The 16,130-nt window shown below is 34.6% G+C and overlaps 1 protein-coding gene across 7 annotated transcripts in view; it reads right to left on the reverse strand.

Annotated features, from left to right (window-relative positions):
• Window positions 1-10,525: 10,525 nt before the first annotated feature.
• Window positions 10,526-16,130, reverse strand: part of LOC137245829 (putative ferric-chelate reductase 1 homolog) — a 279,195-nt gene continuing 273,590 nt past the window's right edge. For all 7 annotated transcript variants that reach the window (XM_067777046.1, XM_067777049.1, XM_067777045.1 and 4 more), the window contains 2 exons: window positions 11,472-11,591; window positions 10,526-11,407 (listed from right to left, as the gene is read on the reverse strand). In XM_067777046.1, coding sequence (XP_067633147.1) covers window positions 11,279-11,407; window positions 11,472-11,591 — 249 coding nt within the window. In that variant the 3' untranslated portion in view covers window positions 10,526-11,278. The remainder of the gene's footprint in view (window positions 11,408-11,471; window positions 11,592-16,130) is intronic.

The following is a 16,130-nucleotide window of genomic DNA, read 5'->3' on the forward strand; positions in this document are numbered from 1 at the left end:
TTTTTCTAAAAGTAAACCTTTAAATACGTTTTTAAAATTTTTGTTCGATATTCTGAAAGGAGTTTAAAAAGAAGTAACACCTTAAGTTTTTAGGAGCAATGCGGGAGTTTGGAAGGTGAAAAGTACAGGGTGACATTGTGTTACATGGGTAACCTTGTATAATTAAACCATGGCCTACACCTTCCTAAAAATTAAACATTGCTCATGTTATGCAAACATATTTTTTACATCGATTTCAAAAAATAAAATTTGTAACCTATGCTATTGAAATAACAAGAGATTTTCCAATGTCACCTAGAACAATTTGTTTTCACCCGAAATACATCACTTGCAAAAACAAAGTGCGCTAATCTGTGTGGGAGCATAGAAAATCTCCCCCCATGGGCTAGGAAATGGTCGTTACTGTTGTCATCATTCTCTATGAGCTATCTGTCAAAAAAGCTGCAACTAAATGTAAAACCTATTTTATTTTGACTATGACTATGCGCCATAGTGTTTGGACGATATCTAATATTGATGATACAAATATTGTCATTAAAAAGAAATAATATAATAAGACTATTTATTTAAATGAATGTAATAAAATTTATTTAGTTATTTTTTAAAGTAAAATAAAGACTCGTAAGTACTTTTTTTGAAGACGAGTCACTTTGACTGGAATAAAAAGCCACTACTGCCAAAGAGGATAAATTATTATCGCTTCCCACGGCAGCCGGTTCTATGTACCGGAGCGACTCGGGACTGCCACAAATTGTCATCCTCGGAGCAGCTCCTTGCAGCTGGACTGCTCCATACCCTCCTCCTCCGGGAAGGTATTGAACCTAACCCCTATCCCAGGCTGTGGCTCTGCTGCATATGTCGGAAAAGGATTTATCTCAGATGGTCATACTCTCGCCAGTGTGTCACGTGTAAAATATGGTTACATCGTTCTGGCTGTTCTGGGTTGGAACCCAACGCTCGTCGCCCCCCAAATTTCTATAAAACATTTGTGGCTCCCTGCTGTTCACTTCCAAGGACGTCCCGCGGTTCACTGTACCGTCCGACCGGTACATTCGTTGCACCTTGCTGCCAAAATATCAGTACCAACTCATTGACACTAGGTACTCCAGCAGCAATAGGACAGCACACTCGACAAAACCTATATCCATCAAGGCGCCTTCATCCATTTCTGACTCCCAGAGTGACAACTGAATAGGGCGAAGCACTGTTAATACAACAACAACAACAGGATAAATTATGATAAGAGCCACCACCACCAGTTTGCTATGAGTGGCGAGTAACCCGCTGGAAATCAAAAAATCTATGGCGAATGTTTTCTAAGAGGGACATTTTTGAATTGTCTCGCATTTATCCATTCGGCGTAGGAACCTTGTGCAACTGTGATTTTTGGAAAGAAAAGTAATCAACTAATTAAATACAGTCGGAAAAATATACCCAAATACCCCACTGTATAGAAGAAATTTTATGCACATCTCGCCCAAAAAAACCAGCGAATACCACTTAGAAAACATCGAGCAAATGGATGCGAGTAACGAGTGACGTCTCTTATCATAATTTATCCAAAGAGGATAAATATAATCAGAGCCGTCACTCCTTATTTTTTTGGCATTTACTCGATGTAAACTGTGAGGTAGTCGCTACTTTTTTTTTGGGCGAGATGTTTATAAATGTCTTCTATACATTTTCATGGGGTATTTGTGTTTATTTTTCCGACTGTATTTAATTAATTATTTAATTCTCTTTCCAAAAAACATGTTTGCATAACGTGACAACACCGCATCGATAAATGGGAAGCAATTCAAAAATGTTCCCCATAAAACAAAAGTGGCGACTATCTCACAGTTTACATCGAGTAAATGCCAAAAAAATAACGAGTGACGGCTCTTATTGTATTTATCCTCTTTGATTTCTCCTCTTTGCTAGAGGTTTGTTCTCGACTGATGACAGCTTTGACATTCCCAAATTTAAAAAAGTATCTTTAGTAGTATATTAGTATTGATAATAAATTTGTAAACGCCAACAGGTTTTTGAGGAAATAATTCATTATGAATAAAAATTGTATTAAATATTTCGTGAATTGATAAAGAGTTATGTTGGTTTGGTCATTCTTTCATAATTTGTTTGAATTATTCAAAAATACACTATCTCAAAATATGTTTCACAAACTCCTTATTTGAGTATAAGTTCAACCCATTTTGACATAAGAGGGAGTTAATAGAGGTTTACGCCGATCACTTTATCGGCGGCGGCGGCGTAGGCTCTATTATATACCGGCGTCGTGGGCGGTCCGCCGGTATTCTTACTTTATAAAGCTTGATTTCTCTATTTAAAAAAATAATATTTACGAAAGATTTGTTTTGTATGTATTTAAGGAAATCAATGTTTTGGCCATTTCGGAAAGATCCGGGCTTTTTGCCCCAAAATATCGCATATCGTTCAAAAGTTTTCAGGAGTAGCTCCTTGCGAAGGGATTTTCCTTCGTTCACTTACTCCGGCGAGGCTTCGAACCTAACCCCGGTCTTTGAATTAGTACTACTGCGTCTGCTGAAAAGAAATAGAGATACATAAAATGGTCACGCTTTTGTCTGTATATCTCGTGAAAAGCGTAGTTTCACCTGAGGTTAACTCCTAATAATCGTCACGAACACAATTTCTTTAAATCATTTGTGGCTCCTTGGCGGTCACGCACAAAGGCGACTTACGGTTGCTATTAATGGTCTATTAATACTCATGACTCTCCGACAATTCCCGATGTGCGAACAGTAACAATCCCGACCACCAGTCGCTACCACGCCTCCTCACCCTCACACCATATGCCAGCACAGAAGCTATAGGACTGCGACTTCGAACTCATAGAAGCTTTAGGTGTAGCTCTGAAGACTTTCTAACGGATGTTTTTGTCGCGCTATGCTGCCGAGCTACACCAGAAAAACACCTTGAAACGTTAGGGAGTGACTATTCGGCCAAGGATGCCGCTCTCGAAATCGTAATCAGTCTAATGGATGTCATCGCGTAACTCATGGGTGAAAATCGTATAATCCTCGGCGCATCTACATAATTAAAATTTTATAAGGATCCTGGATAAAATTTTTAAAATGTAGACCAACGTTTGCAGACGTTTGTGTACACAACATTGATTTAAATAGTCTTCGTTAAATCAAAACGATAGTTTGGGATGAAAGTCGACCCATTTTCAGTTGAAAGATGTTAACTACTGTTTTCCGGCCTTATGATATAAGAGCTCATTATGGATGACCGCGTAGCTTGAGATTTCAGACTAGTTCGACTGTCCACTAGGTTAGGGTAGTAGCACACACGGTCATTAGTTCGACTGTCTTGGGGAAGCTTTTGCTTCACCACTTTAAGTGTTCTTGCGAAGGACAAAGCCTCACCTGGTAAATATATGTGACTATGTATTCACATTTTTAAAAGGAGCCGTAACGTGTAGGTGATATTTAAACCTGGTTGATAGGCTATAATCAATGTGATTCACTGCAAAGGACTAGTTTTGGATAGGGCCGCCAACTTTAGGAAATGTCAAACCGGGAGACTTGGGTGTTGAAGGATGAAGAAGTGTGAAAATCAAAATTAACATTTCAGACGCTATTGTATAGTTTCGCAAATAAACAGCAGATGTTTGAATGTAAGCCCAAGTGATTTTTCAAACCCTTCTCATACGTACATTAGACTGGGTTCGTCCCCATAGAAAAAAAAGAGTTGCTAATATCCGCCCCTAAATTTGAAGATTATGTTGAGAGGGTTCGGAAAAATTTTTTAAAATTTTTTTTTGATCCTTCGAAATACAGCCGAAAAGGTTTTTTTTTTGTTACTTGGTTATTTCACTGGGGACTAAAATTTTGTTAGCTGACCTAATCATATGAAACGACTTCATAGCTTAAAAGGACATTAAATGGCAATGTGAAGCTTCTCAAGGCCAAAATAATGACATATCAATTTTAAAATCGGACGTCAAATAACCAAGTTACAACGGAAAAACCTTTTCGGCTGTATTTCGAAGGACCAAAAAAAATTTAAAAAAATTTTTCCGAAACCCTCTCAACATAAACTTAAAATTTAGGGGCGGACATTAGCAACTTTTTTTTTCGACCCAGTCTAACGTACATATATATATCCTCAACTTTAGTATGAGGTAAGAATCATTTCAAAGGAGTGTTTATGCCCCTAGAACCTACTAAAGGATTTTGCATCACTGATTTCTCTTATTCTTTCAGCCAATCGCAACATAAAATTAAAAAAAAAAATTGGCACTTTTTTAGGTAATTTGCTTTTTTTTTTAACTTGAGGACAATTTGAAAACATGTTCGCCTTTTTAAATAACTTTTGAACAGTTAGAAAGAGTTAAATTTCGCTATTAGTCTCTTACAACTGGCAGTGATGCGCATCCGCTGATAGCACTTTCGACCATATCCGCCCAATTTTCGAAACAGTCTTAAACGAGTAGAAAATATAGTAACGTGTCGGACGCCGCCGCGCCGATATTTTTGACATACGGCGGCAGCGTGCGAAAAAAACAATATCGGCGGCGTATATCTCTAGGAGTTAATAAAAGCATTCTGAGATAAGGCGTTCTTTAACCTAATTCTGATATTGAATTGATACTACCTCACGAGGTCCGAATATTCCAAATATAAACCGATTCTAAAAATTCTTAAATGGAGATGAATGTACCGAACATGTGAATAAGTAAAGATGCTCAATGATTATTTACTAACGCCGTGAATCGATTTACTAGTTGAGTTTTTGACGTGGAGCTATGAATTTTAAATTGGTTTAGCTTCGGTATGTTCATAGGTTTACGACAGTGTACTATTCCTTGTTATCGGTACTTTTCATAAAATTACCATGTTCAGCCACACTAAAAGATCATGTCATAGTTAATACATTAAAAAATGTTTCTAAGGAATTATGCAGTTCAGTACTTATCGGGTATTTGTAAACTGATTGCTTCCTATTTCTACCAAAGAGGATAAATACAATACCAAAGAGGATAGATATAATAAGAGCCGTCACTCGTTATTTTTTAGGCATTTACTCGATGTAAACTATGAGGTAGTCGCTACTTTTATTTTATGAGGGACATTTTTGAATTGCCTCCCATTTATCCATGCGGTGTTGACACTTTATGCAAACTTGATTTTTGGAAAGAGAATTAAATAATTAATTAAATACAGTCGGGAAAAATAAACACAAATACGCCATGAAAATGTATAGAAGTCATTTATAAACATCTCGCAAAAAAAAAGTAGCGACTACCTCACAGTTTACATCGAGTAAATGCCTAAAAATAACGAGTGACGGCTCTTATTATATCTATCCTCTTTGACAATACGAGCAGTCACTCGTTATTTTTTTGGCATTTACTCGATGTAAACTGTGAGGTAGTCGCTACTTTTGTTTTATGTGGGACATTTTTGAATTGCCTTCCATTTATCCATGCGGTGTTATCACTTTATGCAAACGTGTTTTTTGGAAAGAGAATTAAATAATTAATTAAATACAGTCGGAAAAATAAAACAAATACCCCATGAAAATGTATAGAAGACATTTATAAACATCTCGCCCAAAAAAAAGTAGCGACTACCTCATAGTTTACATCGAGTAAATGCCTAAAAAATAACGAGTGACGGCTCTTATTATATTTATCATCTTTGTTTCTACTACTAATATTTTTCGAAAAATCGCAAAGAAACAACACAGTTAACGTGTGCCAACTCGACTTGGTAGCAAATGGCTGCACTTGTCAAAAAATTTGTCAGCCGAGCAAACATCTTGTGATTGAATCAAAGATCATAGTACAGGCAAAGAGGATAGATATAATAAGAGCCGTCACTCGTTATTTTTTAGGCATTTACTCGATGTAAACTGTGAGGTAGTCGCTACTTTTATTTTATGAGGGACATTTTTGAATTGCCTCCCATTTATCCATGCGGTGTTGACACTTTATGCAAACTTGATTTTTGGAAAGAGAATTAAATAATTAATTAAATACAGTCGGGAAAAATAAACACAAATACACCATGAAAATGTATAGAAGTCATTTATAAACATCTCGCAAAAAAAAAGTAGCGACTACCTCACAGTTTACATCGAGTAAATGCCTAAAAATAACGAGTGACGGCTCTTATTATATCTATCCTCTTTGGTACAGGCCTAAAAGTAGGATATGTAGCAGCGCGCACATACACAGCCACGCTCACCTGATAAAATGCTTGTTCTTGTTGGTTTTTTTTATGGATGCTATTTCGCATTTTGGCATTATTAGGTCCAGAAAAAGTGTACTAGGTGCTAACGAAAACTGCGTAAAAATTTAATTGTAAAATTACAATAAAATGGACTTATTTACTTTCAAAATAGCACTTATTTACATCTCTCTCTAAAATCCATATGTTTTGGACAATTTGAGTTAACAAATTGTGATACTTTATTACCGGAGACGATTGCTAAAACCTGACCAAAACCGTCGGGGGAGGTATCAATAGACGCGTTTTTGCCTCGCTTCCAATAATTCGAATACTTTTTTGGCTTTTGACTATTGATAACAGGACAAAACGAGTCTTTTCATTTCTCTTTCCACATTTTTGGACGGGTTATTGCATTCCACCTCGGTTTCAAACTGTTTTTCGCGGAGAATTTTTGAACGGGGAGAAAAACTTAGCACCCGTTTTTGTATTCTTAATACTGGAATAACTACGCGTTCTCAGATACCCCAATTCAAGACTTTTGTATAATTTATATATATAATATAGGTGCACTACATTTTCATACTCAAATTTACCATCACAGCAACCCATATTCGATATTCCGCTCCTTTTCTTGTTTCCCTGCGTCGCTTTCCATTCTATGAGGGACATTTTTGAATTGTTTTCCATTTATCCATGCGGTGTAGGCACCTTATGCAAATGTGATTTTTGGAAACAGAATTAATTAATTAAATACAGTCGGAAAAATAAACACAAATACCCCGCGAAAATGTATAGAAGACGTTTTATGCACATCTAGCCCAAACAGAAAAACCAGCGACTACCTCATAGAAAAGATCGAGCAAATGGCTACAAGTAACAAGTGACGTCTCTTATTATATTTATCCTCTTTGATTGAATCATGTTATTGCACCAAAGAGGATAAATTATGATAAGAGACGTCACTCGTTACTAGCAGCCACTTGCTCGAAGTTTTCTAAGAGGTATTCGCTGGTTTTTTTTTGTTTTCGGGCGAGATGTGCATAAAATGTCTTATGTATATTTTCTTGGGGTATTTGTGTTTATTTTTCCGACTGAATTTAATTAATTAATTAATTTTCTTTCCAAAAATCACAATTTCTCAAGGTCGCATGATGATGAGATGAATGTACCGAACATGTGAATAAGTAAAGATGCTCAATGATTATTTACTAACGCCGTGAATCGATTTACTAGTTGAGTTTTTGACGTGGAGCTATGAATTTTAAATTGGTTTAGCTTCGGTATGTTCATAGGTTTACGACAGTGTACTATTCCTTGTTATCGGTACTTTTCATAAAATTACCATGTTCAGCCACACTAAAAGATCATGGCATAGTTAATACATTAAAAAAATGTTTCTAAGGAATTATGCAGTTCAGTACTTATCGGGTATTTGTAAACTGATTGCTTCCTATTTCTACCAAAGAGGATAAATACAATACCAAAGAGGATAGATATAATAAGAGCCGTCACTCATTATCTTTTAGGCATTTACTCGATGTAAACTGTGAGGTAGTCGCTACTTTTATTTTATGAGGGACATTTTTGAATTGCCTCCCATTTATCCATGCGGTGTTGACACTTTATGCAAACTTGATTTTTGGAAAGAGAATTAAATAATTAATTAAATACAGTCGGGAAAAATAAACACAAATACACCATGAAAATGTATAGAAGTCATTTATAAACATCTCGCAAAAAAAAAGTAGCGACTACCTCACAGTTTACATCGAGTAAATGCCTAAAAATAACGAGTGACGGCTCTTATTATATCTATCCTCTTTGGTACAGGCCTAAAAGTAGGATATGTAGCAGCGCGCACATACACAGCCACGCTCACCTGATAAAATGCTTGTTCTTGTTGGTTTTTTTTGTGGATGCTATTTCGCATTTTGGCATTATTAGGTCCAGAAAAAGTGTACTAGGTGCTAACGAAAACTGCGTAAAAATTTAATTGTAAAATTACAATAAAATGGCCTTATTTACTTTCAAAATAGCACTTATTTACATCTCTCTGTAAAATCCATATGTTTTGGACAATTTGAGTTAACAAATTGTGATACTTTATTACCGGAGACGATTGCTAAAACCTGACCAAAACCGTCGGGGAGGTATCAATAGACGCGTTTTTGCCTCGCTTCCAATAATTCGAATACTTTTTAGGCTTTTGACTATTGATAACAGGACAAAACGAGTCTTTTCATTTCTCTTTCCACATTTTTGGACGGGTTATTGCATTCGACCTCGGTTTCAAACTGTTTTTCGCGGAGAACTTTTGAACGGGTAGAAAAACTTAGCACCCGTTTTTGTATTCTTAATACTGGAATAACTACGGGTTCTCAGATACCCCAATTCAAGACTTTTGTATAATTTATATATATAATATAGGTGCACTACATTTTCATACTCAAATTTACCATCACAGCAACACATATTCGATATTCCGCTCCTTTTCTTGTTTCCCTGCGTCGCTTTCCATTCTATGAGGGACATTTTTGAATTGTTTTCCATTTATCCATGCGGTGTAGGCACCTTATGCAAATGTGATTTTTGGAAACAGAATTAATTAATTAAATACAGTCGGAAAAATAAACACAAATACCCCGCGAAAATGTATAGAAGACGTTTTATGCACATCTAGCCCAAACAGAAAAACCAGCGACTACCTCATAGAAAAGATCGAGCAAATGGCTACAAGTAACAAGTGACGTCTCTTATTATATTTATCCTCTTTGATTGAATCATGATATTGCACCAAAGAGGATAAATTATGATAAGAGACGTCACTCGTTACTAGCAGCCACTTGCTCGAAGTTTTCTAAGAGGTATTCGCTGGTTTTTTTTGTTTTCGGGCGAGATGTGCATAAAATGTCTTATGTATATTTTCTTGGGGTATTTGTGTTTATTTTTCCGACTGAATTTAATTAATTAATTAATTTTCTTTCCAAAAATCACAATTTCTCAAGGTCGCATGAATAAATGCGAGACAATTCAAAAATGGTCCTCTTACAAAACATACGGCATACAGTTTGTGATTTCCAGCAAATTACTCGCCACTCGTAGCAAACTGTTGGCTCTTATCATAATTTATCCTCTTTGCTATGATATCTATTAAAATGTGGAGAATGCCAACCTCAAATTTTTTCGGTTTTTCTTTTTAAATTTTCAATGCCTTTCTGTAAATTTAAAGCAATATATATTTATATAAATTGGGGGAAAGCCAGGGTCGGATTAAAGGAGGGGCTAGCAGGGGCTATAGCCCCGGGCCTCAGCATAGGGAGGGCCCCGCGAGCTCGAATAAATAATATCATATTACGTATTTGCGTACACATAATTTAATTTTGCACCTCAAAATTTATATACAATAGTAATATGGAAAAGAATACACACACTCGTTAAGAATAATATAATATAAGCAAGCACATTCAGAGATCGGACTATAGTAAGTATATAATGACATATATTCATTGTAATAATAGAACAGAAAAATTATATAACGAAACAGAACAAATTCTGTGCCCTTTGCAAGTTCTTAATTGGATTGTAAATGTGAACATGATCGAAGTATTCCCCGAATATCTACATAGCTTACAGGATTTTGGTTACGATTCCAATAGCAAACTGCGAATCTGAAAGGTCATTCTCGGTTTTAAAAAGAATAAAAAATATGTATCGATCAACTATGTTAAATGAACGGTTGCCCGCATTGATGAGGTGAAGCATTGAAGTTGATTTACTTCGATCGATTGATTTTGATGATTTGATAAGTGACTTTGCCAGAGCAAAATCAAGAAAAAAATATTTTTAATTGTATAATAATTTATAGTTTTTAATATATAAGTACCAAAGAAAAAATATTTGCGAGAATAAATTATAAAAATAATTATAACAGTTTTTATTTATTAAAAAAAAAAAAAATGATAATATTTTGCTTTCCTTAAGTGGGCCCCATATTCATTTTAGTCCCGGGCTTCGTAAATCTTTAATCCGCCCCTGGGTAAAGCTAAGGTAAATGCTAAAAAATCGATTAGCAATATTTTTGGGAATCGATGCATTGCAATATTCATTTAAATAAAATGTTTAAATCTATTGCATTGAATTTTTCCATTTACATTAAATTTTAAAGTTTATATCCGCAATTCTCCAATAGGAGACCTATCGTATGGGTTTTGATTTCAAACACCTCATATTGTATGTATGTACATATACTTTCCTGTTGTTTCTCATATAAAATTGGAATAAAAAAAGTCAATTCAGCACCCCATGAAAATGATATGTGCTAATTATTTTCAAACAATTTATGTATTTATTTATTTTTAAAAGTATTAAGTAGATTTTTGTAAAAAATGCAAAATAACAACGAAAAATAGTAAGTATTAATAAACAAATTTGCGGTTACATGAATTTAGATTTTCTAATGCTTTTTACTATTTACATATATAATATTTCTATAATGTTCTAGGCTAGGCGCGCAAAGGAGAGTTAGACCCATCTAGCCGCAATTATTGAATTTTTTTAAATAACTCTCTACAAAACGAGTTGTGCTTACTAGCGGAGACACGAACCTCAGTGCTACGGTGCTATCAAGATCAATTAGCTAAGTGGATTGTAGATACTAAAACGGCACCATATTTGCGTGTTTTCTAGTTTTCTTAAACTATATTTATATTATTTCCATTTAAGTTAAACTGATTATAGAATCAAACAATGTTAACTCTCCAAAATTGCCAACTACTGTAGTAACGAAAAACTCTATTTTAATTTTTTGAGCTTCCATAGAGAAATCTTAAACTTGACTCCTATGCGAACCCTTTAATCGTCTCCAATCGAGACCAAAGTTTATAGGTGAAGCCTTTGAACTAGGTATTATCAAACAAAGGGGTGAGGCATACCTTTAAATATCAAACTAACCTAGCCTTATAAATAATCGTTCGAGAATTTTGACTTAACCGAATTTCCTATTGTTCAGGTTCTTGGCTTATTTTAAATTTGTTCCCATATATCCGTAATGTTGTCTGTACAAATGTTATAATTATTCAGTTACTTTTGAGCGTATTGATGGTTTCTTCGATGGGTGCGAGAACAACAATTAGCACCAGTACAACAACAAATAATGTTAGAACTACAGTGTAGACAGCTAGAAGTCCCTTACGAAAACTGGCATACTGAAACAAAACAAACGTACATATATACAATGTCAATACTAGATTATAGCATTTGCCAAACTACCGGTGCATCAGTTTTGCTATCCATTCTATGACCATTGCTCATGTTGTGATGTCCCAAGTCGCTCATTTGAAATACGTTAAGTTGTTGTGAATATTGACGATCCGAGGAGAAACCGAAAATCTGCATGCACAAAAATATTTTTAAATTAATATAAGAACGCAGATAGGGGCGTAATTACATTTATTCTATTTTTATGTATGTATGTAAATTACAACACCCACGAGCGAAAAGTTTTGGGTAAAAATCCAACATCCGAAAACAAACCTAAACATCTGTGGTGAGAAAATTCAATGCGGGTTTGACTTAAAGCATATACATATGTATGTAATACCCCTATATTGGTAATATAAAATGCTCGCAATGAGTTTTGAATTCAAATCAAAACAAGACAGCGTACAAAATTTTTGTGATTGTAGCAGCATAAGTGTGACAAGAAAAAATTGTAATTTAGGTACATTCGATTATTGAACACAAAGCCAACAACATTTAAACATCAATATATCGGCACTCTAATGTTTGTGAGTGTACTTAGCCTGTAGCAGCAATATAGGAGTATTACATGTATGACTTAAAGTCTGAATATGCCACAAAAATGTCGTCCGAACTAAATGGCTAATACGTCATAAACAAGTAATTCAACGGTGACCCCTTACCTTATAAAATTTGAGCTATTTACACTATCGTAATATCCGCGATGGTATAACTCGTCACGTAAAAACATGATTTTTGGTTTATGACATACGTGAACGTACTTCTTCGATCGTAATTTTGTATCGCGTTATACGTGACGAGTGACTGAACCTACACGTTACGTTCCACTTACATTCGAACACAAACTGCTGATCGTTGATTGAAAATGTAAGAAATTTGTTAAAATAGATAAATAAATAAAATATAATACCAAATTTGAAACTCTTATTATTAACAAAGGTCGAATTGAAACAAGCTTAGTCCAAGCCAAAAGGAAATATTGGCGGAATTCATGGCGAGACCCCCGCTTTGGTATCGGCTTGCTTCAAATTGAACTTCTCCAGAAAGTAACTAAAACTAAAAAAAAAAACTGAAGTAATTTATTGAAGCTCAAACAAAAAAATAAAATTGGATCCATCGCAGTTATTTACTTAATTTTTTTATATTTTTGGCAACCAATTTGATAGTTCAAAATCTATTGTGAGCTAAAAATAAAAACCAACCCAAAATTGAAAAGAAATTACGTTCCGTTTGCTATGGTATGTTATAATCCCATTTTGTTTATACGTTTGACATATCACGTAATTTTCTTTCGTATGGTTGCCGATCTGTGATCATATGTTACGATTCGAGCCCTGCATTTTAATACCAAGGGTAGTAATAAACAACTTGTTAGTCACATTGGACACTGAGGGAAAATGATGGTGTGCATAACGTGTCATAGATAAATCCCAAGATGGATATATGGACTGAGGTTTAGGAGCTGAAAGCTTCTCAGCTGTCGCGGTCAGCCCGTCTTTCGAACTCGGCTAGTATCTTTGAAGCAGAAATCCTGGGGTCTTATCCTGTAACTACATTCGAAGAAAAATGCGTATCAAGAGCTTACAAATAAAAAAAAAATAAATGTTTATCCGAAAAAAAATTCCTTCGAATAAAGTTACAAAATAACACACCTGAGCACTTACTTAAGCGCTGCAGCTAACTACGCAACTGGCACCGATGGATGCATCATAGGTGGTCGAGATGCATCATTTACACTGAAAGAAATGGTTCTACAAAAAAAAAAAAGAACAAATCGGTTCTGTTCTTCTTGACTTAACAGAGATTCGGTGAAATTGATAAAATTATGGTTAATTCGACCGATTTCTTTGTCAAGCGAACAAATTAGATTAGTCATTTCATCAGAAGGAGAAATTGTCGCTCTTAAGTAAAAAAAAGTTCTGTAAAATTGACAGATTCCTAATCAATCTGATTTTTCTGTTAACACAACTGATCTCACTGGTCATCTCAACAGCCAACAACAATCAATGCATCAGCAAATTTCAAAGAGAATTTTACGCTCACTGCGCTCTCTACTTTGTACTTATGACGATGGTGCCATTTGTTTAAACAAAAACACCAAAATAAGAAAATCACCAAATCGAAAAACACACAAATTGGGAAAACAAGAAAAAACTAGTTTTTCAGTTATCAATACAAAACAAAAAAACCCTTTTTTAATTTAACTACTGTGCATAACACTGCAAAAAATTATGCGACACCGGGACACCTATTTATCGGGTACAATTTTGCAACTTCTACAAGCGAAATGCAAAATCGCGCCCTCTTGTTGCAAAAGTTTTGTTTGACCGAACAGGATTTTTCCAAAGTCAGTAACATTTTGTTCAAGTTTTTACGAATTTTTACTCACGTGAACGAATATGATAAGATAATAAAAAACATAATTTTTTAATGTTGATGCTTCCGACAGCATAAACGTTTGAGTTGTTTTGGAATCGTTTCAAAATAAAGTGTTACGAGAATTCAACTTGCCGAATTACATGTAAAGTTACTCCAATGGTGAGTTACCTTCCAGCGATTTGATTCTTTACTTTTCTATAACTTACAAACATTTAGGCCCGTTTTTTCAGTAGTTGGTTAATCTAAGCTTAAACTAAGTTTGCTTAAACCCTAGTCAAATTTAAGCTCCAATTAAACTAATGAGCAGTTTTTCAGTCACAGTTTAAGGCCGCGTTTGGGGGTGCACTTTTTATAAGGCAACACTGTGTTTTTTTGTTATCTAGATAATTTGTAATACGGCAACAGTTGGATATTGTTTACCCAACAAACATGGAAAAAATTTCTCCAGCCTTAGAGAAATATATATCTAGTTCCAGAGCTGATATCCAACATCATGCTGTAATTATTTTTAAACCAGATAGTTATCAAGTTGTTATCCAACTTCATTCTCCAATCACTATCCAACCTTTGAGAAATTTTGTAAAATGTATAGTTCTTGAGTTGACCTGCAACGTCATTCTCAAATTATTCTCCGACCTTTGAAAGATTTTGTGAAATGCACAGCTTTCAAATGAATATCCAATACATTTCTCCAGTTTATATCCTATTTTGGATATCGAGTTGAAGTGATTTTAAAACAATCTTCTCCGAGATGGTACCACCCAAGCCAACAGCTGTTTATTGTGAGAAATAAACACCTGGCTGATAGCAGTAAAGAGGCGCTATTAATTAAAAATGAGTTATACATATTTTATTTTCTTCAAAATACTGTAGCATTGTAATCTTACATTTGAGTCCAGTGAGAGAACCACACATAAATATAAGTTGGGAAGTATATTTTTTTTTAACTTAAGTAATAGCATTTTTTGCTTTATAAAAAATTTCCTTTTTTGCTCAGAACGTTATGATTCTCATGTTGAGTCCTGTTTCGAAACAACCTTTGTCTTGTTATCAACATGAGATGTAGTGGTACTTAAGCCCAAATGCGTGTTGGGTATATTTGACGTCATTGCCAACGAACGCAAATAACTGATAGGTTAACTAGAGTTAAAAAACCCTGTCAGATCGACCGCTTAAGCTCAGCTTAAACTTCAGTTAAAATAGACTGAAAAACTGCAGAATAACTTTAAGAGTAGTTTAACTGACAAACTGCGTTGAACTTGTACTGAAAAATCAGGTTTTATACTACAAGTTTTGTTCGAAACAATCAAGTGTGGTAACTCTATATGCGAGAGAAGAAATTTAGAATGAGCTGCAACTGAAAGAATTGAGAATCAGTTTCGTGACTACTTCAAAACTATAAATTAAATAAATTATAAAAAATAAAATTTGGTGAAAGTGCGTTTAATAAAACAAGGTAATAAAGTGTATAATGTTTAATGTGTGCCAGCGAATTTGATGTACGGCCAATTGAAGTTCAGTTAGTAAGTACATACATACATATGTACTTATTTGTCCAATTTTTGTTTTAAATTCAAAGAAAATGGAAACATTTTATATCAAATAGGCGTACACAAATATATGTAAATATAATTATAATATAACAATATGGTAAAAAATGTTGAAGTTGAAATAAAGTCCTTGAAACCGACGCCAATGTGGTGTAGTTTTACAAACGGCGCAGTGACGTTATTTTCGGTAGAGCATGTACTAACGCGTGTGTGAATATGTACATATGTAGCAAGCATGCGTATTTATGTATTCACATATTTACGTATATATGGCATTATAATTTCATACAAAGCAGTCGATGATAATTCGGTACAAGTTTTGTTTATTTGAATTCAGATTTAAGTTATTATATTACCTAATATTACTAAATATAGCAATAAAATCATTAGAAATGAAATGTACTTATGTGCAATTTTTACAAATAAAAAAAAAACAACTACTTAAGTTTAAATATATATTTATTCGGCGTTTTTGACCAGTATTTCGGTTGATTTTACCAGTCTTTATCTTTCAGTGTAAGAAAATAAATCTTTATGATCATTGCCGCAATTACTGGCCACTGGCCTGATGAAGAAAGAACGGATATCCATTTTTACATCATTAGCATGAGCTGCGTCGAGGAAAGCTGCTAAGAAACAGTCACGCACTGCCTTTAGCTATGCCCAGCTTGAGCAAACGCTAGGTTTCAAACTATTGGCAGTTAGATAAAGCCGGAACTTTCGGAAGTTGCTTAGTACT

The sequence above is a fragment of the Eurosta solidaginis genome, chromosome 3 (assembly GCF_040869045.1).
Source record: "Eurosta solidaginis isolate ZX-2024a chromosome 3, ASM4086904v1, whole genome shotgun sequence".
Taxonomy (NCBI): Eukaryota; Metazoa; Arthropoda; class Insecta; order Diptera; family Tephritidae; genus Eurosta; species Eurosta solidaginis.